Source organism: Phyllobates terribilis, unplaced genomic scaffold (assembly GCF_046119375.1).
Source record: "Phyllobates terribilis strain yellow unplaced genomic scaffold, ASM4611937v1 Scaffold_7__3_contigs__length_470593459, whole genome shotgun sequence".
Classification (NCBI taxonomy): Eukaryota; Metazoa; Chordata; class Amphibia; order Anura; family Dendrobatidae; genus Phyllobates; species Phyllobates terribilis.
The window spans coordinates 94,145,797-94,171,222 of NW_027362767.1; the positions used below are offsets into that span (position 1 = coordinate 94,145,797).

At 40.7% G+C, this 25,426-nt stretch overlaps 1 protein-coding gene across 10 annotated transcripts in view; it reads right to left on the bottom strand.

Moving 5' to 3' along the window:
* Positions 1-25,426, bottom strand: part of RYR3 (ryanodine receptor 3) — a 786,940-nt gene that overhangs the window by 526,278 nt on the left and 235,236 nt on the right. For all 10 annotated transcript variants that reach the window (XM_073638993.1, XM_073639000.1, XM_073639001.1 and 7 more), the window contains exon 3: positions 13,020-13,127. In XM_073638993.1, coding sequence (XP_073495094.1) covers positions 13,020-13,127 — 108 coding nt within the window. The remainder of the gene's footprint in view (positions 1-13,019; positions 13,128-25,426) is intronic.

Genomic DNA, 25,426 nt, shown 5'->3' on the forward strand with positions numbered 1-25,426 from the left:
GCAGGGGGCCCGGGGTCCATCCATCTGTAGTGGCTGCCGCGGGGTACTGCACATCCCACTTAATTGAATAGGAGGAGAATGTGCAGTACCCCGCGGCGGCCACTACAGATGGACGGCCAAGCACCGCAAATAAGTACCTCCAGCCGACGGCCGCCGCCGCGGGCACTCATAACAGCTGATCGGCGGGGGTGCCAGGTGTGGGTCCCCGGCCGATCAAACACTGAAGGCATCAGTGAAAAAGTAGTGGACAACTTCTTTCAGTTAAGCATGCAGGATTATTTCATTGGAGAAGGAGAATAGGCATCTAAAATACAACATGTTCGATTCTTCCTGATGATAAATGATGGAGGAGAGTCGGAAAGGCTCTTATGTCTTTAATGCTAAGATCACACAAGCATATGAAAAATCATCAGCCTTTCATCATCAAAAAATGGACGATTTCCTCTTCCATATATATTCATACATATGTTATTTGTATGTCCATATTTGACATCCATGACATCTGTTTGCCATCCGTTTTTATACATCAATAACTGAAAAATTATACAAGGCCATATACAGTTTCTCATGTTAATACATTGTAATGGATCTTTTAAAAATAGATGTCATATGAATGGTCTTTGTACAGCATCCTATTTTTTTGCTCACCCATCTAAATATATAGGCGAGCTACATCTGCAAAATGAATCGTATAAGCGCATGAAGCGATTTTTTCCCATTCGGACAGCCCATGTAGAAAAAATGTAATGTCAACTAAAACAATGAACAACAATGCTCCGTGTGTGGTCTACTTCCCAAAAGGACACAACTTAGACCGAAAAGATGCTCATGTGAACATCTTAGTCATTCAAGCTCACCCAAATCAGCAGATTTGGCAGCGTTTTATCTAATATGTATTGTCAGCTTATATCTGGACCAAAAATTACAACATATTGGCAATATTTAAAGTACTTCTTGGTTTCACTTGAGATTTATTTTTTGGAATAGGTTTGGCTCTCATTGGAAAGCTTCAGCTTTCTCAACACTCTGGAAACATTTACTTTAAGGAAAAACAAAGCAAAGAAAGAAACTTTTTAGTCAAAACAAAACAAGTAAACCAAAACACATAAAATAAATGAATCCATCTATGTGTGAATGGCCAAACATTGCTTATGCTGTCATCAGATACATTTCTACAAATACGTGAGTAGGAGGAACTGGTAAAATAACACAGGAAGTTTCAAGCCAGATACTGTATCCTCTCCACATTCTGTCAGCACGAGCATAAATCTATGGGAAACTTCCAGAAAATTCCCATTTTCTTGGTTTGGCTCCTCTTGAAAGGATCATTAAAAATGAAAATTTGATAACAGCTTCTGAGATCCAGCTTGGACAGCTGGTGAAAAAAAACTGTATGTAAAATGAATCTGCTCCTCAACTAGGCATATCAAATGAATTCTGGAACTCAGAACGTTATTTTCTCCACATCATACATTACATATTATCTTAGCATGCAATGTGCAATAGCAAACATACAGTGCTATACTTAAAATAGCCTATTATTTCATTGGGTACTTTTATTTGATTACTAAAAAATACTTTATGCAAGATAGAGGACAGAATGATGCTCATGTACAAATAATTTGTGCCACATTTTCATTTTAACTGCCCATAAATCTACAATTTTCAACATATTTTTTAAAATATTTGTCTTAAATTTTTTCTCTTCCACAGTCCGAATAATATAATTCTACAAAATCATGGGAATTTACATAGGAGTTTTCTTCTCCTAGCTTCTCTATCAACCTCTGCTCTTCTAGCAGGCTTTCTTACTAGATTGATAGTGGCATTTAAAGGGGTTATCCTGGACTATTTAATTTTTCTTTTACTATGGGCCTAAGAACTAACAGGCACGTAGGTAGTTTCTAGCTACCTTCCTGTTGTTCCCAGCGTCGATCTCCGCTGGCACAAAGCAAGTCACAGACCACTCCTGCCAGTGATTCAGCGGCTTCCGTTGATGTCACGTTGACAGAGTAGCGATTTCTCTTCTGCTCTGCTCTGTTGATGGGGCGTGACTGCTGATGTCATGCTGATTATCTGTAGGCTCCTCGCTGCCTAACTGCAGGAAGCCGGTTGTTAATCACCCTGACGCTGGCAGTCACGTCCTGTCAACAGAGCAGTCCAGAAGAAGAACAGCTGCACTATTGATATGGAGCAAATTAATCGCCAGCAGGAGCGTTTGGTGGCCGCTTTGAGTTGGCGCAGGGTAGAACAGGCAGATAGTTAGCAACTACTTGCCTGTTGGTTTTCAGGCTGATAGTAAAAAAAAAATCGCCCTGGTTAACTTTAAGTGGTTAAACAGCAGTGATTGGAGCTAGCAGATGTAGAGAAGTGGTTAAAATTATATACTAATTTGACCAAGTTATAAACAGTAGACCAATGTCTTCCATACTCAACCATCTCATATGTGCACAAGCGAACTGTCAAGCTAAACTTATTAAAGGAAGTCGACCATTAGCAGACATGCCTTTAAAATTAAAGAGTAACTTTATTTTTTAGAATGGTGCTAATGAAAATAAGAGACTTGGTATTACATCTTGTTTGGGAAAAATACCTCTTCCCCATTTATCAGTCACCACTAATCATTCACTCTCAAAAACTGCTCATATCTGTTGTCAGTGCGGTTTATAGTTAAGGATCAAATTACAGCTGCTGCTGCTTATAGAAGTCTATGGAGATGATAGAGGTAAGAAACTGGAAAGTGGAGGCTATGAAGCAGGAAGTGGTAAATAATGCAGAATAAAAGTTATATAATAGCTAAAAATAGTGTTATTCCTCGTGTACATATAAGACAACTTATTCTGAAAGTCACCTAAACGTTGTGTTACACTTTAAGAAAAACAAGCCACCTGTTGAGTTTGTTCTGGCTCCTGTAGAAAGTATAAGCTATATGATATTTGGTCACCCATTCAGCTAATTATTTTAGGAGTTACTCACAAAACAGGAATTTTGGGGGCTGATGTGCAGGTGTACAGGCACCTACAGGTCTGTTAAAGGGTTCACCCCTTTATTATAATTCAGGGACCTAGCAGACAAAATGAACAACAACTTCAGACCAATATTCTCCCTACAAAGTACTGTACTGGCATAAAATTAAGTTTTCATATTTTCAAAGTCACTAGAAATATAATGTTGCACTGCTAAAAACATAAGGTAATGCAGATTCAAAATCCAATGTTATGCAAAATTACTCTATTGGTTGTTTTTTTTTTCTTTTGGTATTAGTCGTTGCAAACTGAAATATTCAGTATATGTACAAAGCCAACTCACGTTCTCTGATATCATAAAGTTGCTAATCTTCATGCATATTTTTGATTTACTAAAATAAAATTTAAATCAACAGTTACTTTTTACTGGCGCAGACTATTACAGACCAGGGTCAATGTTTTTTTTTTTATAACAGACATTTTGGAGTACCTATAATTTATTGAATAATATTTGTATTTCCTGTGAGGAAATCTAAAAAAAACAATTCTGCTTTTGTTTTTTTTCATGCTGTTTACAATGTGGAATACTTGACATGGTAATTTCATTCTATGGTCATTAGATCTGCAGTGATAACAAATCGGTCTAGTTTATTATTTACATAATAAACGTTTTATAGATAAAAAGCCATTTTTTGCCACATTCCACATAACTTGTTTGGATTTTCCTTGGAGCTAGTTGGAGGTTATATAGACATCGTTTTGGGGTTTATAGAATTCATTAACTGTTATTTTTTTCATAGGAAAATATGAAATTTGCCATTGTTAATGTTGTGATCAGTTGATCGCTTAAATAATGATTTGAAATACTTAGTATTGCAAAGCATTATTGTATGTCAGAGCTAAACTGACTTTCAATCTTGATACCATTCCTCTTTGTTTGGTGTTTTTCTGGTGGTATAGTAGTTATCTATCCATGATAGATCTGGGGGCTTTTTTTAGTTCTGGGTGCCCCAACTGTGGCATCTAAGGATCTAAATGGGTGGGTTCAGCATTATCTACTAATTGAACTGTATATTCGGTTTCTGTGGTCCCAATATCACTGGGCCATAATAGAGCAGTGGTCTGTGGAAAAATCCTATAAACCATGACATGGCGTTATATGGCAGAGGAAAAGAGGGTTATCTCAACTGAGATAATCCCTTTACTATTGCAGCTGATTAGTTGGGTTAGATCTCTAGACCCTCAGCTATGCTGAGTACTTATTTCACTTTTGATAACGGCATGCTGAAGTTGCTGGCACAGCGGTGGGCTAGGAGCGCAGCATGGAAGGGAAAAACAATGAAGGAGACCGAGCTTTAAAATCAGCACTTTTGCCTCCTTATGCTCTGGAATCCCCACACATCACATAGTGATATCCCATAAATGTGCTATCAGATTGAAATAAAATGTTCTATAAAAAAAGAATGTCAGGATTTTGATTTACTTAAAATTTTGACATTGTGAGTAAACTAACCATGCTCTACCCAGTTGATAGAAATGATATAAATGTCTGATTTGGACCATTTCTACAATTTAAATGTGACCCATTGATGGATAATTTCCACATATGACCCAATATACGACTGATCGCAAGATGGTAGGTGGCTAAATATCAATGGTTTAGATTCTAATCTTTTTATCTCAATTTTTTCCCTTTTTTCCTCAGCAGAATGATCTTTTGTTTGTTTTTTCAGCATTCCTCCATGACTCCTTTGTAGCATCATGATAAGAGAGGAACACAACATAGAGATATATCTCATTCATTTTATTAAACACTATTTACTAGTAAAACTATTTAATTGCTTTTTTTTCTGGACAATAAAAAACACAAATAAAAATTGGTTGAATTAAATTATTTTTGGTGTGTCCCTTAATAACCGCAGTGTTAAATACAAGATTCTAGATTAGATAATTATATCTTCTCATCAAAAAATGTAACACCTTGTGACAGAGAACACGTAATTAAACTGTTCACAAGGTTAGCTGTCCTGTAAGAGATCTAGCTGTGGCACCATGAAAATATCGAAGAAAATCAAACACTGCTACAATTCTATCAATCTATGGTCCACTGGAAGTCTGGCACATATTCCACCAGATGCTCTAAATATATGTGAAGCTCTGTGAGTTTTTCTTGAAATCATGATTGATACCCGTCTATTCTACTTCCATTAATTTCATGCTGTGGAATGTATTTTAGGAACTGTCTTTCATTTTGGAAATTTCAAGTGAGTTTTTTTTTCTATAAAGGACATTGCTGCCATGCTGTGAACCTTTAAACATATTGTTGTAAAAAAGCTTGCAAGTTGTCCTGTTCAGTATTCAAATGAGTGCTGAGGGTCTCCAGATCATGCTCAGCCTCCTCTCTGCCTTTGCTGCCCCACCACTTGTTGGCGAAGCCTCACTTATGCAGAGAGCCTGTGGATGCACAGAGAGCCTGTGGATGCGCAGAGCTGTTATAACTCTCCTGTTTGTTTTTTTTCCATCTTGTGTTTTGCGGTCACGTGACTATCTGCCTTTATATTCCAGCTCCGCCCTTTTGGCTGTGCTGGACTTCAGTGTTTGACTGTTTCTCTAGCCAGGTGCTTCTGTGCCTTTCTCTGTCAGTTCGCTTGGTCCTTCTGGGACCTCTAGTACCTTTACATTTTTGTCCCAGTCCTTAGTTCTTTTAGGGACCCCTCCCCTTATGCTATACAGTGCTGGCCAAAAGTATTGGCACCCCTGCAATTCTTTCAGATAATACTCAGTTTCTTCCTGAAAATGATTGCAATCACAAATTCTTTGGTATTATTCTCTTCATTTAATTTGTCTTCAATGAAAAAACACAAAAAGAATTGTCCTAAAGCCAAACTGGATATAATTCCACACCAAACCTAAAAAAGGGGGTGGACAAAAGTATTGGCACTGTTTGAAAAATCATGTGATGCTTCTCTAATTCGTGTAATTACCAGCACCTGTAACTTACCCGTGGCACCTAACAGGTGTTGGCAATAACTAAATCACACTTGCAGCCAGTTAACATGGATTAAAGTTGACTCAACCTCTGTCCTGTGTCCTTGTGTGTACCACATTGAGCATGGAGAAAAGAAAGAAGACCAAAGAACTGTCTGAGGACTTGAGAAACCAAATTGTGAGGAAGCATGAGCAATCTCAAGGCTACAAGTCCATCTCCAAAGACCTGAATGTTCCTGTGTCTTCCGTGCGCAGTGTCATCAAGAAGTTTAAAGCCCATGGCACTGTGGCTAACCTCCCTAGATGTGAACGGAAAAGAAAAATTGACGAGAGATTTCAACGCAAGATTGTGCGGATGGTGGATAAAGAACCTCAACTAACATCCAAACAAGTTCAAGCTGCCCTGCAGTCCGAGAGTACAACAGTGTCAACCCGTACTATCCATCGGCATCTGAATGAAAAGGGACTGTATGGTAGGATACCCAGGAAGACCCCACTTCTTACCCCAAGACATAAAAAAGTCAGGCTGGAGTTTGCCAAAACTTACCTGAGAAAGCCTAAAATGTTTTGGAAGAATGTTCTCTGGTCAGATGAGACAAAAGTAGAGCTTTTTGGGGAAAAGCGTCAACATAGAGTGTACAGGAAAAAAAAGAGGCATTCAAAGAAAAGAACACGGTCCCTACAGTCAAACATGGTGGAGGTTCCCTGATGTTTTGGGGATGCTTTGCTGACTCTGGCACTGGACTGCTTGAGCATGTGCATGGCATTATGAAGTCTGAAGACTACCAACAAATTTTGCAGCATAATGTAGGGCCCAGTGTGAGAAAGCTGGGTCTCCCTCAGAGGTCATGGGTCTTCCAGCAGGACAATGACCCAAAACACACTTCCAAAAGCACTATAAAATGGTTTGAGAGAAAGCACTGGAGACTTCTAAGGTGGCCAGCAATGAGTCCAGACCTGAATCCCATAGAACACCTGTGGAGAGATCTCAAAATGGCAGTTTGGGGAAGGCACCCTTCAAATATCAGGGACCTGGAGCAGTTTGCCAAAGAAGAATGGTCTACAATTCCAGCAGAGCATTGTAAGAAACTCATTGATGGTTACCGGAAGCGGTTGTTCGCAGTTATTTTGGCTAAAGGTTGTGCAATCAAGTATTAGGCTGAGGGTGCCAATACTTTTGTCTGGCCCATTTTTGGAGTTTTGCGTGAAATGATCAATGATTTGATTTTTGCTTCATTCTCTTTTGTGTCTTTTCCTTGCAAGCAAATTAAATGAAGATAATAATACCAAAGAATTTGTGATTGCAATCATTTTCAGGAAGAAACTGAGTATTATCTGACAGAATTGCAGAGGTGCCAATACTTTTGGCCAGCACCGTAGGTCTTCGTTCAGACTAGCCGAGGACAAAGGCGGGTCTGTTCGCTAGGAACAGGCAGCCCGCTACATCGTAGGGATTCAGCTTAGTCTTACTGTAGGGACAGCTTTCCCCTATCTTTCCTTAGTACTTGTTGCAGACCATAACAGTAAGTCTAGCCCAAAAAAACGAAAAGGAAAGAAATTCGGGGATCAGTATGGTTTCCGTCCAGGATTTGGCTCAACGCTTGCAGGGATTATCTCTGGAGGTGGCCAAGCTACAGCAACACGTGAGTGGCTGTTCTGGAGCGCATTTTGTGGAACCCAAGGTAGGACTGCCTGATGTTTTTTATGGTAAACATCAAGATTTTTTTACCTTTAAAAATGCTTGTTTGTTATATTTTCGTTTGAGACCAAGGTCCTCTGGGAATGAATCCCAGCGCATTGGTTTTATGTCACTTTTGATGAAAAGGAACCACAGGGGTGGGCCTTTTCTCTCCAACCTAATGATCCATGCTTAAGGTCTGTAGAAGAATTTTTTTCTGCTATGGGTCTATTATATGACGATCCTGATAGAATTTCATCTGCTGAGGCAGAACTCAGGCGTTTGAATCAGGGGTCAGGTGATGTTGAAAATTATTGCACACACTTCAGAAGATGGGCTTCAGAGGTCTTATGGAATGATCCTGCTCTAAAATCTTTATTTCTTGCTGGTCTGAGCGAAAGGTTTAAGGATCTGCTAATTGTATTCCCTGCACCTTAGACTCTGAAGGATGCCATGCAATTAGCTGTTTGTGTGTACAGGATGCTGAGGTTCAGGCTGAATGAGGTTAAGACTCCTGTAATGTCAGGTCCTAGTCCCCAGAAAATCTGCTCGAACGATGGAGGTTGGGGCGATGTCACTCCGCTCTCAGGAAAGAGACCGGAGGTTAGCTGAGGGATTGTGCCTTTATTGTGGTAAAGCTGACCATTTGATTAAGTATTGTGAGCTTCGTTTAAGTAAAGAAAAAAAAAAGGTCAGGTACGCCCGTATTGCTTGTTTACGCTCTGCAGGGGTATTTCTTTCTGGGAGTACTACTTTGCAGGGAGATTTGATTGCATTTCAGGTATTTGTGGATTGCGGTTCAACACTTAATGTGATTGATAAAGGGTTTTTGGAAAAACTTAACTTGAAATCAAAACCTTTGTCATCACCTATTTCTGTGATTGCAATTGACAACACTCCCTTGAAATGTATTACTCACAAGGTTGCTGCATTTCCCCTCACTATCAATGGAGTTCACCAAGAAATTTTGGACTTGGTTGTATTAGATAATTTACCCTCTCCGGTAGTTCTAGGATTGCCTTGGTTAAAACTGCACAGTCCTTTGCTGGACTGGTCTACTAATGTGATTAAGTCTTGGAGTCCGAAGTTCTATGATAAATGTAGTAATGGTCGCATTGTGGCTGTGGAAAAAGGGGAATTACTGGTACCTATTCAAGATTTTTGGAGTTTTTTTCGGAGGAGGAGTCGCAAGTTTACCTCCTCATAGGGATTATGATTGTACCATTGAGTTTGTTCCGGGAGCTACTCTTCCCAAGAGTTGCTTGTTTAATCTGACTATCCCTGAAAGAAAGGCCTTGGAGGAGTACATACAGACTAGCCTGGCTGATGGTCACATTAGACCTTCTAAGTCGCCTGTGGCAGTTGGATTTTTCTTTGTTAAAAAAAAGGACGGGGATTTACGTCCAAGTCTGGATTTTCGTGAAATTAGTAAGATTACCGTAAGCAATTCCTACCCATTGCTGTTAATTCCTGACTTGTTTAACCAGTTGGTGGGGGCCAAGTGGTTCTCTAAAATTGATCTCCGGGGGGCATACAATTTGTTACGAGTGATGGAGGGTGATGAATGGAAAACTGCTTTTAACACTCCAGTAGGTCATTTTGAGAATCTGGTGATGCCTTTTGGTCTTACCAATGCACCTGCATTTTTTCAGAACCTTATTAATGACATCCTGAGACCTTTGATTGGTAAGAATGTGGTTGTGTATTTGGATGACATTTTGATTTATTCACCAGATCTAGAGTCCCATTGGCAGAGTGTACGTGAAGTTTTGCAGTTATTGAGTGATAATTCACTCTTTGCTAAGCTGGAGAAATGTGAGTTCGCTGTGCAGAAAATTAGTTTTTTGGGCTACATTGTCTTCAGTGAGGGCTTTGAGATGGACCCTGTGAAGGTTCAGGCTGTGCAGGAATGGCCTAGGCCTATTGGTTTGAAATCTATAAAGAGATTTTTAGGTTTTGCCAATTATTACAGGAAATTCATTAAGAATTTTTCTGTAATTGTTAAACCTCTAACTGATATCACCAGGAAAGGTGCGAATACGGTCCAGTGAACCACTGAGGCCATTGAAGCATTTAAGCATCTCAAAGAGAGGTTCAGTTCTGCCCCTATCCTTATGCAACCTGATGAGACCAAGCCTTTTTTGGTCGAGGTCGATGCTTCATCGGTGGGGGTCGGAGCAGTTTTGTGTCAGGAGAACAGGGATGGAGTACATCCTTGTGCCTTCTTTTTGAAAAAAATTTCAGAAACCAAACTGAATTATGATGTTGGAAATCGGGATTTGCTGGCTATTAAACTCGCGTTTGAACATTGGCGTCATTTTTTGGAAGGCGCTAGATTTCCTATTCAGGTTTTCACAGATCATAAGAATTTTATCTATCTGGATGCTGCCAAGCGCTTGAATGCCCGTCAAGCTAGGTAAGCACTTTTTTTATCTCGGTTTCTTTTTTCTGCTACCTATATCCCTGGTACTAAAAATGTTAAAGCCGATGCTTTATCTCGCAGCTTCTCTCCTACGGTCGGTGCCGAGGAGGAGGAGAGCATTTTACAGAAAGGAGTTGTGGTGGCGGCATTGGACTCCATTTTGGAGGATGGGATTCTGAAAGCTCAAGATGATGCTCCATCTAACACTCCCCATGGGAGGTTGTTCGTGCATAGAACCTTTAGGAGAGATTTGTTTGTGGAGTGTCATGAGTCTTGGTTGGCAGGTCATCCAGGAATTTCTGAGACTAAGAGACTTATCAGTCATAGTTTTTGGTGGTCTGGATGGCAGAAAGAAGTCATCAAGTGGGTGCGTCAATGTACTGTGTGTGCTAGGTCAAAGGCTTCACATACTCCTGCTGCGGGGTTGCTTTGCCCTCTGGAGGTTCCTAGTGCACCTGGAACGCATCTCACATTGGATTTTATTACTGATCTTCCTGTGTCTGAGGGTTTTACTGACATCTGGGTGGTCGTGGACCGTTTTAGTAAGATGTGTCATTTGGTTTCATTCATTGAGTTGCCCTGCGCCAAGACACTCGCTAAGGCGTTTGTTAAGGAGATTGTCAAGCTTCATGGCGTTCCCACGGATATTGTTTCTGATAGAGGACCTCAGTTTGTGGCTCGCTTTTGGCGTGCTTTTTGTGACAGGTTGGGAGTCCATTTGTCATTTTCGTCTGGGTATCATCCTGAGTCTAATGGACAGACTGAAAGAAAGAACCAGGATGTAGAACAGTTTTTGCGTTGTTTTGTGGCGGACAATCAAGATGTGTGGTCTGCGTTTCTGCCTCTCGCGGAATTTGCTCTTAACAATCATACATCCTCCTCTGCTGGGTGTTCTCCTTTTTTTTGTTGTACTGGGAGACATCCGTCTTTTGGTTCGTTCTCCAAATTGGGGTCGGCAGTGCTGGAGGAGGAGAATTTTTCTGGTGATTTGGAGAGAGTTTGGACTAATGTACGTTGCAACCTAACAAGAAGTCCAAGAAGTATTTTGACAGGAAACGTAAGGAGGTTTTGTTTACTGTGGGTGACATGGTTTGGTTGTCCTCAAAGAACCTGCGTTTGAGGATTCCCTCAAATACTGGGTCCTAAGTTTGTGGGTCCATTTAAAGTGCTTCAGGTTGTTAACCCGTCTGCTGTTAGGTTGGATGTCCCTACTTCCTGGAAGATTGATCCTGTGTTTCATGTTTCCTTGTTAAAAAAGGCTGATGTGTCAGATAGGGATACCACTGTCACAGTTCCTCCTGTGGTGGAAGACGGCGAATATGAAATTTCTCGTATCTTAAATTCTAGATGGCATAGAGGGAGATTACAATATCTTGACTCCTGGAAGGGTTTTGGTCTCGAAGACAACTCCTGGGTAAGGACGGATGATGTCTCTGCTCCTAGGCTTGTTAAAGCGTTCCACAAGAGGTTTCCGGATAGGCCTGGAGGATCCTCATAAAAGAGGGGGTACTGTTAGAACCCTCCTGTTTGTTTTTTCCATCTTGTCTTTTGCGGTCAAGTGACCATCTGCCTTTATATTCCAGCTCCACCCTTTTGGCTGTGCTGGACTTCAGTGTTTGACTGTTTCTCTAGCCAGGTGCTTCTGTGCCTTTCTCTGTCCGTTCGCTTGGTCCTTCTGGGACCTCTAGTACCTTTTTGTCAGTTTGTCTTTTTGTGTTCTGCAACAACTTCTCTGTTTAGGAGGTGTCCCATTTTTGTCCCAGTCCTTAGTTCTTTTAGGGACCCCTCCCCTTATGCTATAGGTCTGCGTTCAGACTAGCCGAGGACAAAGGCGGGTCTGTTCGCTAGGAACAGGCAGCCCGCTACATCGTAGGGATTCAGCTTCATCTTACTGTAGGGATAGCTTTCCCCTATCTTTCCTTTGTACTTGTTGCAGATCATAACAAGAGCCTGTGGATGCGCAGAGAGCCTGCGGTTGCGCAGAGAGCCTGCGGATGCGCAAAAAGCCTGTGGATGCGCAGCGAGCCCGTGGATGCACAAGCGTGAGGCTTTGCTGGCTTGTGTGGATAAAGTAAAAAACATCATCAGTGTCAATCAGTGATGGAGTGGCGGTATTACAGGGCAGAGAGGATGAGCGCGGTCAGGAGACATCCTATGGAGGATGGAGGTTCCTAAGCATGCAAAAAACTATTCTTTTGCTAACATAGCATTGATATTACAAGTCTCAAGCTTATTTTCTGCCCCAGTGCATATCCCAATGATGTAAATTATGATAAAAAAAATGAAAAAAGATTAGACTTAGACTGTTAATTTTTTAAAAAAAGTGAAATCAGCAATGACAACAAAAAATAAGCTTTGCTTTACCTGTTGCATTCAGGATTTGGAAGATTTTATATGATGAGAAACATTGTTCTAAAGCGCAGAACATTCATAAATCCAGTCATTAGAAAAACTAAGGATCCCGTCCTGAATTCTATGGTTTTACATATTAGGATATATTAACCAGTTCTCAATTGGTTAATTTTACCTCGTTCCTGACCAAATTTTTCGGGTTTTATCGTACATGCACTTTTAATGGTTTTAAAAAAAATTTTTAGCTCGAATAGTCAAATAGTTTTTGTTTCTTTTTTCTCATGATACATGAAGCTTAGTTTGTATGTCATTTGTATATTTATTTATTTATTTTTTTATATCATGGGAACATGTAAAGAAAAATAGAAAAATTTTGTCTGTTTTTCTACATTTTTTTATGACCACATCTACATAAATCTATCTAGGATGAAATCAACATCTAATCTGCAACACAATTCACAGCAGAATCCATACAGATTTTTTCTGCCACATGCAAACATATCCTAAGACAGACACCTTGTAGAGCTAATGTAAAAAAAAACTAAATTGAAGTTTCAGGAGGTTTGGTCAGTGGATTAATTAGGAGGTTTGTAATTTGACATAGAAGACTTACCCCTTCTTGGCCATTTGCTGTTGTGTTTGCCAGCATTTCTTGAAGGGCCCTGACAGAAAGGGACTGCTCCAGCACAAAATTACATATGCAAAGGTCAGGAGGAACATACTGTTGAGATAAAATACAAAAACTAGATTATTAAGAGTCATGACAAGAGTACACCTACAAAAAGAATTTTTCTTATGTTACAAAACAATGCACTACTTGTGCCGTCGGATCACAGTGCAATTTGTGCAGTTTGAGTTTACTTAATATTTTTCCCCCTGTGTCTGGAAATAACATTTTAACTCTGATATCTTAGAAAGAATGAGGCTGCATTTTGCCTAAGACATAAGTCCCATTACTTTGCGCACACAGGCCCTGATTCATCCGCCAACATTTTTGGCATAAAAAGTTTTGAAGAGTCGCAACATTTTTGCGAGACTGCATAATAATTTTGATACTTTTTGTGTTTTCATGCTATTTTTGCCCAGCTCTGACAAAGCTGGCAGAACTGACCTGGTCACCACGCTTATCAAATTCACGACGAGTGGTGGCGTTACTTACACACAAATCTTACTCTAGTCAAGGACTGCAGTAAGATTGGCGGTGAGGCACACGCAGAGGCACGTGCCACTTCTGCACCTCGCCTAATTCATTAAGAGGTTTGTACCTCTTAATCAACTAGGCCCCTTGCACTCCACCCTGCCCCCTCATCAAGACCGACATGAAAAATGCCGGTCTCGATAAATCAGGGTCGGAGTGCCCATCAATGCACTAATAATGAAATTCAGTTTGCCGTCTCGATAAATCAGGGTCGGAGTGCCCATCAATGCACTAATAATGAAATTCAGTTAACAGCCATTTGACCCCTAAATTGATGGTTACACCAATATTTTTTCTTAACTTTCATGGTTACTACAATAATATAATTTAAGCGTACAATAGCAGGCAAAACCTTTGACTAGCAAAACAGCAATCTGAATACTATACATATTACTATATATGATTCACATTGATTAAACACTACTAAAGAGGTGTTCTTATCTTCTATTTTCAGGAGTGCACTCACTACTCCCCAGCCCCTTGGCTTTCTTCTTGCTGTGAGGGAACACTGCAGGGGCACCGAAGCAGATTGGATCTAGCAATCCGGGTAACATCAGATCAGCGCTAGTAAGATATATAGCAAAATGTTTGCAAGCGCTGTATTTCCTTCCTAGGAAACCAGATACCTCTTAAAGACTGAAGGAGGTTTGTAATCTAGGCAATGAGAGTTAAACTATAAAATAAAAAATCCCTCTGCTCTTGAGAATGGAGATTATTAATAAGGCAATTGCAAAGTTTAACCATTTCAGATGAGACAACCCCTTTGAATGAAAATTTCCATAAGAATACATTGCAGTGGGTGCCATAAGACAAAATGTTTTGTATAAAAAGTAAAAAAAAAAAAAAACTGTTCCACAATGGACATTTCTCATTTATTCAAAGGAAAGGTGATAAGTGGCTGATTGCTGGGGGCTCTGTCACTAGGCCCCCCATGATCACTAAAGGGCTGGCTTTCTATATATCTGGGCCATCTATATCAACCTTTCGTGCCTCAACTGATGACTATTGATATCAAAACATCATCCGGCATCCAGTACCATAAATGTGAATGAACCCACAGCAAAGTAGGACATCTGTTCCGGCATCAGTTTCATGTCAAGCCAGAGGGAAAAAAAAAACTGGACAGATGGGAATGAGGTCAAACAGGAGACTCAATAAGAAGGTGTTTGAAAGAAACAGCAGTTAAACATGTGTCCCGTGGCTTCATTCAGTGTCTATAGGGCCAAAGAAGACCGTAAAGGTTCATGTAGAGCAAAATGGTCATCGCTTTGCTATATCACTAAGTATGTTTCTTTGCGCATGTAGGAATGTCTCAAGACGTTTTAGTTGAGTGCCGAATCTTTTCCCTCTCCTGGCTATATATATGTGATCTTTTTTTTTCAGCGGTTACTAGAAGTTAAAAAAAGTTGCTGTGAGTTTCAGTCTGTGATCTAAATTTCCTCGCATTTTTAAACACCTTGATTTTCAGTTAGCAACGAGCCCTAGTTTTATATGTTTCTTAAAGGGAATATGTCAAGAGGTTTTTGTTATATAATCTGAGAGCAGTATGGTGTAGGGGAAATAACCAACTTACAGGGATGTGTCACTTGCTGGGCTGTCTTTTGCTGTTTCAATACAACCAGTGTTTTATCAGCAGGAGATTATCATTACAGGAGAACTGGTCTGGTGCCTCCTGGTCCAACCCTGTCCCCAGCACTGATTACCAGCTTTCTATCAATATACATTGTACACAGAAAGCTGCCAATCAGTGGTGTGGACGGGGTTATACAGAGCTCAGCATCCGAGTGCTGCTAAATCTGCAGCAGAGTAAACTGTGATTCTATCACAACTGCCGCACCGAGTAAACTAAGTGATACATCGCTGGAATTATCTGTCCCTACCACATGCTGCTGGCAGATTACATAACAAAAACCTGCTAACAGATTCACTTTAAGAGACTGTGTCCTTCCCAATAGTAAAGCTGTGCCTTCACTCACTCTCATGTATCCTCTCCCTCGACACTGGTGCCGAGTAATACCAGATTTGATGTGGGAACCATCTTCTTTCTACAGATACACAGCCTGTATAATTTTCCCCTTTTCACTGCATAGTCTCCTGACAAAACTGTGATGCTGTATACAGCCTGTGTGATCTGCCCTCCCTGAAGATTTGGGTTCTTTTCACATTGATCTGCTCTATACTACCTCCTTAAGCTCCCTGCTGGTATCACTAAAAGTAGGCTACTGTAAGAGAAAGAGAAGTAAAATGAGGAAAGTTTACAACAGCCTGAAACTGTATGATGTTGGATCTATATTAAAAGTAGCAGCACAGCAAGCGTCATTAAAAAAAAAACAAATTAAAAAAAAAAAAAAGAAAAAAGTTGTCTAATTTTTTAATTCAGTAGGATACATATATATAGTGCAAGGCTTTAGTCTTTGCCCAGTGTGAGGATGCTGCATGTTTAAGGGGGTTGTCCAAGACTATTTTATTTATTTTTTACCATGGGCCTAAAAACTAACTAGCAGGTAGTTGTTAAAAGAGGCAACTACCTACCTGTTGTATCTTGCGCTGGCTCACAGTGGTCATCGGCAATTCAGCTGCTCCAAGTCAACAGAGCAGCTCTTCTTCGGAGATGTGGTGTTGATGGGGTGTGACTGCCGACATCATCTTGATTGACAGGCGGCTCACCACATGAGGCAGTGGGGAGCCAACTGTCAATCAGCATGACGTTAGCAGTCACACCCTGTCAACAGAGCCGAAAGGAAGAGAAGCTGCTGCTTTGCTGCTGAATCAGTTGCAGCAACAGTCTGTGACCACTCTGTGCCAGCAAAGGTAGGCACCAGGCACAACAGGCAGGTAGGTAACTGTGACATGCAGAAGTAGTGCTGTTGCTTCAAAAGCATCCAGCAACTATAAGAGTTAACACAGTCACAAGAGACAGGAAGTGTTGTGCTTCAGAAGCATCCAGCAACTAGAGGGGTTAACACAGTCACAGGAGACAGGGAGTGTTTAGCAGAGCCCGAGGGGGATTGTGGGGAATTTGTTTATTAGTATGGCTGGAGCCTAAGAGAAAGGTGGTGTGTGATCTGTATCTCACAGAAGGCAAGTGAACAGAATTCAGGTCAGGAGGGAAGCTAATCACGGGTCAAATAGACTCCCTGAACTAATAGTGCAGAGTATTATTGGGCAGAAAGGTAAGGACTGGAAGGAATCATGTCAAGGGATCATCTTTCTCATCAAATTCTCCCCCCCCCATCTCTATGCAGGATAACAAATGCTGTGCACTACTGAGTCCTTGTGAAGGAAAAACCTGTGGTTGTGTATGCATAGAAGTGTGCTGCAAAGAGATCTAATCTGTGCTGAATTATGTTACTGAAGAGACTGTAATAATGTGCCTGCTTTAATAGACTGTACTGTGGTGAAGCCTGTTGCTTCAAAGAGTTAAATGGTACTGACCGTACTTGATTAAACTCCACTGTTCAACTGTTTATAAGGACTCTTGTCAGATGTGTCTGGTCAGCAATTGAATCTATCATGTGCCTGAGAGAAGCTGCAGCCTATTGTCGCCCTGAGTAACGGTTCCCCCAGGATTACAAAGAATTCCTGAAACCCGTCTCGCCCTATCTGAACCTAGAGGTATGCGTGTAACATAACACCTACCTGACTGTTAGTTCTTAGGCCATTAGTAAAGAAATTAAACAGCCCTGGATAACTCCTTTAAGGCTTCTGGATCTTTGTAGGTGTGAGGAATATTGCAGTTACTTGTAGTTGGACTTGAATTTTTAGGTGGTTACAGATAACTAAATAATCATTGATCTTCCACTGACCTTTCAATGTGTCAGTGTGTGACATCATGTGTCCAACTTGTCATCTTTGGTGTCTCAAAACAGAATATCTTATCTGTTGGAAACAGAATTTATTTGTCTTCATCCCCCATGTGTCTCTCACAAACTCCTACTCTATCCTTTACACTCAACAACTGTGAAGTAATAGCTAGAATATCTATTACACAAGTAAAATACTTCAAGGTCAAAGGTAGTCACCTAGGATGCTATCAAAATTCCTCTTACTGCTTAGATAAGTAACCCGGCTCATGTTCATCAGCACTAATGTTGGTTTTGATATGTAGACATTTACCCAAATCAGAAAGATTATAAATTGCTCAATGTCTGCTTGCAGGATATTATAGAACCACATTGGTTGGAGGTTGCTTATCTGTAGTGGCACAACAGTTAGCTAAGTGAATGAGAATTGCATTAAGAATTCAGTCATTTTACTATTCCAATGTCACTAACTTATTAGAAGTAACTACATCATTAACCACATTCATTCAAATGTTTTACTTAATTTTTTTCCCAAGATTGATAGTTATTCCCTATCCACACTGATTGGCCCTTCTGAATAGAACGGGGGTTGAGCGTGCACAGCTCCCCTCCCTCCTTTCACTGTCTATGGGACTGCTGGACAAAGAGTTCAGCTCTCCACTATCTCTGGCAGTCCCCGAATTAATGAATTAGGAGAGAGTTGCGCATGCTTGACCTTCACTCTGTTCAGATACAGCTCTGCAGAACCCCATTCTCAGGATTGCTGGTTTCCCAGAGGTCAGACGCCCCATCAATTAATACATTATATATACCCTATTCACTGCATAACAATTAATTTTGGAAACAATCCATTTAACATTAAGCATATATTAATTCTTGGCACATTTTTACAATTCTGCATGCTGTATACGGTATGTATGTACATATACAACAGATACTCTAAAATTGTCTATCATGCCTCATTATTGAGGCAACTATGGTGTGCAGTGAGGCCCTATACACTTCCCCTTGACAGTACACCATTGTCTGCACTATACCGTTGCAATGCTACTGCACAACCAGTAAAGGTAGCCATACACATTAGATGAATGTTGTCAGAACCCGTTGATTTTGAAGAGGCAGGCCAATTAATCTAATGTGGATTGTTGTGTCCTGATAGCAGACTTTAGGGAAAGGAGGGTCACCATGTTGGATTTCAACAAAAACAATAACTTAACTACCAGGGTGAAAATGGTAAAGGGGTACTCATCTTGTGCCCAGTCGCTCAGTGAGGCTAAGCCCGAGCGGTCGCCACTCTTAGCTGAATTGGTTGAGCATTGGATACTGATACAATTAAACCCAGCGGTACAGCAGGGAGCCATGGTCTCCTTGCCCTTTCACTCTCTGTTTTGTAGGTCCCAGGTCGCTTTAGGCCTGCAGAGTACAGAATGGCAGGTACATGCACTGGGCAACAGCGATCCAGTACTAGTAGGCCAATGAAGTCACAGAGATGCTGTCTGTGCTGTTGGACTCTTCAGGATCTGGGGTTAGGCGAGTGTATACATGCATTTATATTTTCTAGCATGCTATTACTTTTTTTGTGGGAATGCATTATTACTGTTTATGGGCACTCCAGGGACAATATCAATCATATTAATTGATAAATGGGCATTTAAGGGGCATTAATACATTCTAGGGGCACACAGACTATTATATTCGTCAAAGGGGCACAAAGGGGGCATTATTACTTTCTAAAGGGCAAAATGGGGGCACTATTACTTTCTAAGTTGCTTAAAGAGGGCATTAATATTTTTTGGGCACAATTTTACCATCTAGAGTGCACAGTGATGTGCATTTTTATTTATTGGAGCACTATAGTGGCACAGTTACCATGCCACACGGCAGACACTTTAAGGGACAAATAGGGTAGAAACATGTTCAGTATTGGGGTTTTAGCAGATTGGGAATAGGTGGGTATGGTCCTGGAAATGTGAGCAGTGAAACTCTGTAGAAGAGGCGAGGTTGGAAAAAGTCGTTTTGCAAATCTCAGATAAAAGGAAAAGACTGGAAAAGTGAATGGACCGATCAGAAATAATATCACCAGTAAATACTGCAATCTTTTATATGTTTATATATGTTTTATATGTTCTACAGACCTGGTATCTGCTACTATACGGTCACTACTATACTATATGGAGCAGTGATTTCTATTCAGCAATTTCATTGTCATGTGCTGAGATGTTCCCTATACCCACTATAACAGCAGTGTGCCTCCGTACTTGTAAACATGGTTACCCCGGTTAGGGGCCCGCTTAAATGTGCTTTGCCCCCACCCCACCTAGATACTGAAGCCCTACCTTTGGCCCCTGAACATAAATTGTACTTAAAATACCGGAAAAGCTTTTTAAATTGTAGATTTACCTTTAGATTTTACAGTTTACAACTTGACTTTGAACTTATCGCTTATCATGAATGAACGGTGTCATCTCTTATAGTTCACGAGCCATTTGGCAGCAACTGAAATCTGTCTACATTGTGTTGACAGGCGACACACTCCGAACAATGGAGCTGAGTTCTTGTAATGCAAGACAACATGAGGGAATTTTCACCTTCTACATTACACCCCCTTAGTATGTAATGCCTGGCGAAAAATAAAAAACTTCACGCCCCATAATCCAAATCAGCAGAACTCGTTCTGTGCAGACAGACATAGAGCTGTTGGTAACAACCCACCCAATCCACAAATGCAAAGAAATCAAACCATACATGTCCATAAATTAAGTTATGTGGAATAATGAGAAATTAAAGAAAGAGGTTCAAAAAGTCATGAAAAGTCATGAAAAGTCATGACACCAGCTGAAATCTATCAGTAATTAGAAAGCAATCCTGCCACTTAGTGAAAAATAATATCAGCTGGTTCAACTGATGACCTATAAAAGTTTGATTCTAGTATGAAGTGTTTTACTATGGGAACGAAAACTTACCAAGGTGAAACACAAGAAACATCTCATGATGGGTAAAACCAGTGAGCTGTCTCTAGACCTTCGCAACCTTAATGATACAAAACATACTGATGACATTGGTTAAAGAAGAATTTCTAAGCTACTGAAGGTTCCAGTGAGCACTACTGGGGCCATAATCCAGAAGTGGAAAGAACATAATTTCACCATAAACGAGCCATGACCAGGTGCTCCCCGCAAGATTTCAGACAGGGGAGTGAAAAGAATTATCAGAAAAGTTGTCCAAGAGCCAAAGACCACCCGTGGAGAACTACAGAAAGACCTGGAATCAGCAGGTACATGTCACGGGTCTGTCAGAGGTGACAGACAGTCGCCATGCAGTGGGTTGCAGGAGATCTCTACGTTTGGCATTGCAGACAGCCTCTTAGATAAGAGGCTGACTTTAGGACTGAGCGGGTACCTCTCTCTTGCTAATTAGCTCTCTGCCTGGGTATATATATACCTGGTGTGTCTGAGAGGGAGTCGCCGGCTATATTCATTTCTACTTGTGAAGCTTAGCAGGAGCAGTACTTCGTCCTCTCGGGAACTTGAGGCCGTGTGCTTATTTGGAGTTCATCTAGAGCTAAGCCATTTCCCCTGTTTTGTCCACCCTTGTTGTCTATAGAGTTTAGTGGAGGTTGACTAGTGCTCATCTCCTTCCATCCCTATCTGTAGCCTTATGCCAGGGAGAGTAGGGCGAGGCACGCAGGCGGCGATTACTGAGGAGGCAATATAGGGACGTTAGGGGAGACAGGATGACGCTACACCAGACTAGGAGGTCTCCACTTCCCCCTTTCCCTAGTGTCTGGGCTCCCTTTCCCTTTTCCCTCTGTGTTTCACTAAGTCTTTCCCACACCTGGTGTGACAGTACAACTGTTTCAAATAAATCAATAAGTAATGAACTCAACCTCCATGGCCTGTATGCATGCTCACCACGCAAAACTCCATTGCTCAACAAAAAGCATATTCAAGCGCGTTTAAAGTTTACTCAACAACATTTAAACAAGTCTGTGAAATACTGGGAGAATATAGTCTGGTTAGATGAGAAGAAAATTGAACTCTTTGGAAGCTATAATACACATCATGTTTGAAGGCCAAAAGGCACTTCATATCACCCCAAAAACATCATACCAACAGTGAAGTTTGGAGGTGATAAAATCATGGTGTGGGGCTGTCTTTCAGCATACGAAATTGGTAAACTTCATATGATTGAAAGAAGGATGAATAGAAAAATGTACAGAGACATTCTTGATAAAAATCTGCTGCCATCTACCAGGATGATGATGATGAAACAAGAGTGAACATTTCAGAATGACAATGATCCTAAACACACAGTCAAGGAAACTCTCAATTGGTTCCAGAGAAAGAAAATAAAGCTGCTAGAATGGCCGAGCCAATGTACCTGACCTCAATCCAGTAGAAAATTTATGAAAGGAACTAAAGTTCAGAGTTAATAGAAAAAGCCCACAAAACCTTCAGGATTCATGGTTTGATTTCTTTGCCAGTGTGGATTGGATGGTTTGTTACGGACATCTGATGAGAATTTCATGTCAATAGCAAATTAGAAATAGATTTACTTTGAAAACTTGTGATGTGTTCAATACTTATTTTACCTGCTGTATGTTGTTTAATCTGATTCCTGAGCAATCTACTCCACTGTGATAAATTTGTGAGGCCTGTGAGGTATCAAACAGTTTTGTTTAAAGTGATGAAAAAGGTTTTTCAACCCAGCAAAGCAAATTAAAAGCAAAAATTCTGCATTGTAACTTCATTGAAATAATTGCATGGGCATAGAAGAATATTTGATGTGTTTCGAGTCTGAATCATCTGTGTGTCAGGATTTTCACAGACAGTATTCGGACTTAAAATATGGTTGTGAGAATTGAGTCTACAAATGTGAAAAGGCCAGAAGGTGACGATAACAGGTTAAGTATAGGACTAGGGCGGCAATTTGAATCTCTATCTTGGGTAAATTAAAGCCTTGCTGAGTATCAGGGCAAAACCTTTATTTATAACCAGTGAAAAAGAAAATAGAAACAAATAGGTTTGTAAAGAGCAACAGCTTTTTTGTATGAATCCTATTTTGTCCCAGCATTTTCTTACTTTATAACAATCAGATCCCCCAAAATCTATTTTTCAGTGTTGTCATTCTATCTGGATTTCTTTTCAAATGTCTGACACAGTATCATTACTTTGTGACCTTCACCAAGTACTTCACCCTCCTTTCAAATGTAAAATTAGAACTTGACGGAGTAGTGCTGTATTGGCGTCATGTATACTTGTCAATGTGATGATTGACGGAAGCTGAATCAGCCGATGTACTGCTAATACTAGTTACTGCTATTTGTATGAGCAGAAAACACTCAGACGTGGTTGGATACTTTTATTAAAACTCAAACTTTGTCCTCTGAACTGTGTATTTGTATCCAGGTACTGCCAATGAGGACACAGCATACACGCAGATTTGGCTTCCGTCCAGGAATAGCACATGTCATGAATGGAGGGCCTTTCTTCCTATCAGGTCATACGGGGGCCAGACATTGGCACAAAAACCTTTTAGGTGCAGGTATCACAAGCCGGTGTTGGTATTCAACAGATGTTAATGTGATTCACTCTTCATGTTCAATATAGTAACTTCTCTACACAGTGATTAATCCACAGACACTTCAGTAATCAGTACTAGCAAGGGCTTTCCCAAACTGAGTATATGACCATCAAAATAATAATAGTCTAACATGGCAGTGATAAATGTTTAATTTCACTAATAAAGATAAAATGAAAATTGAAATGAATTAGTAAAGTGAATTCACAATCTTTAAAAGATACAATGTAATTCAGTTGTGTCATATTGGAAATTAACTCTAAAAGGAGTTGTCTTAAGATGCAGCTTCAGGACCTCACCCCCCCCCCCCCGGCTTCCTGATTTGCAGGGGGAGGTGTGCTCCTTTAGATTGACAGTTCAGCCCAGCGCCATTGCGCCACACAGTGCTCTTTCCCAGGCTACTTTGCCTCTGGGAGACGCATAGTACACTGATGCTAGTTGGCTAAAGTTACCCAGCCAGCCTCTGTGTGCCATGTACTCCTTGCCTATCTAACCATCCACACTTAGACTGCAGGGTAGCCTGTAATCTAGGTAACTGACTGAACACTATAGAATATAAAATCCCTATGTTCTTAAAAAAAACTAATTTTTTGTTTAATCATGGGTAAATTGTAGAATTGCTCGTTTTACAAGCACTTTGCGATTTTGTCCATTCATGAACTTGAGACAACCCCGTTAATGTCTTCTCACAAGTCTTCCTGTCTGGGGTTTCCTATTTACAACATGACAAAGGTTAGTGGTTGAGCGAATAGTTCACAATGCCATTTCAGTTTCTATTTTTCTGTTTAGCAAACAATGCATCCATCCGATGGCGGAAACAAACGAACCAGACAGAACTCATTCAATCCAATGGGATTTGTTTTGTTTCTATAGAGCAGGCTGTCATTTTAATATAAAAAAAGGTGGAAGAGTTAAAATATTCTGAACATTATCTATAGCAGATGTTTATTATAAGCTGTTATAAGGTTTATAATCTGGGCACTTGGTAGAAGTTAGACATGGCATACTATCCACATAAGTTAAGGGAACTTGTCAACTGATTCATGCTGCTCAAACTATGGACGACGTGGATCAGAGTCTGGCTCCCGCACTACAAACATCTATGTACTACTCTGAAATACTATGGCATTTCAGAGAAAAACATATATCAAAGTGCACTTGGGTGCAAGGTGACTAGTCCAAGAGGCAGGAAAAAGAAAAAATGTCTACAGAATGCTTAAAGTGGCATAAATGACAAAGTTCATAAATTAATGAAAAAAAGAGGGAATCCAAAAACTTGGCAAAAACAGACCATGAGAAAAAAAAACTTTTCTCCTCCATCCCCATAAAAAAACCTAGTTTCGACCTTTACAGCTTTTGTAAAGCTTGTAGACTATGCTATAACAGACTTTTATAGATGGTCAATTATTTCTATAGCACCAACATATTCCCCAGCACTTTACAATTCAGACAATTACTTTGTTTTTCAGACTATAAGAAGCACTTTTTTTCTCCAAAATTTTGAAGGAAAGTGGGGGGTGCGTTTTATAGTATGGTCTGGCTGTGGATGGTGGGAGGTGTGGGGGGAGTGGCAGCGGCGGCAAAGCGGGTCACATGAGGCAGGAGCCGTCTGCCGCAGCGAACACTGTGTGTGCTGTTAAAGAAAATGAATATTCACTGCTCCCCAAGCCCATGGGCGTGTGGAGTTGTGAAAATTCATTCTCCTTAACAGCGCGCACAGTGTCAGCTGTGGCTCCTGCAACTAACAGTGTGCCTGCTATTAAAGAGCATGATTATCCACTGCTCTCCACTCCCATGGGTGTGGGAGTAAGTGAATATTCATTCTCTTTAGTAGTGGGCACACATGATAGGCAAGCCGCTGCAGGAGCTGGCAGCTGCGGCTGACACTGTGTGCGCTATTAAGGAGAATGAATATTCACTGCTCCACACTCCCATAGTCCGGGCGTGGGGAGCAGTGAATATTCCAGCAGCTGACCTCAGGGTGTGAGGGCGCATGGCAGTGACATCATGTGCTTCTCACATGCTGAGAACAGCAGCAGGCATCAGAACAGGATGCAGAACTGGAGCAGAGGGAAGGTGAGTAGAATTCTTTATTTTTTTATGTGTGCAGCGTGATGGGGATGGGGGTGCCATGCATACAGGGATGGAGGTGCCATGCATACCAGGATGGGGATGCCATGCCTACCAGGATGGGGATGGGGGTACCATGCATACCATGATAGGGTTAGGGACCATGTATAACAGGATGGGGATGGGGCCACGTATAACAGGAAGGAGGGGGCATATATACCAGGATGAGGGCATATATATACCAGGATGGGGATATTAGTACAGAATTGGGGGACATTACCCCTATAACAGTGTATCATGACCATATTTTTTACTTAATTTTTTTTTCTATTTTCCTCCTCTAAAACCTAGGTGCGTCTTATGGTCTGG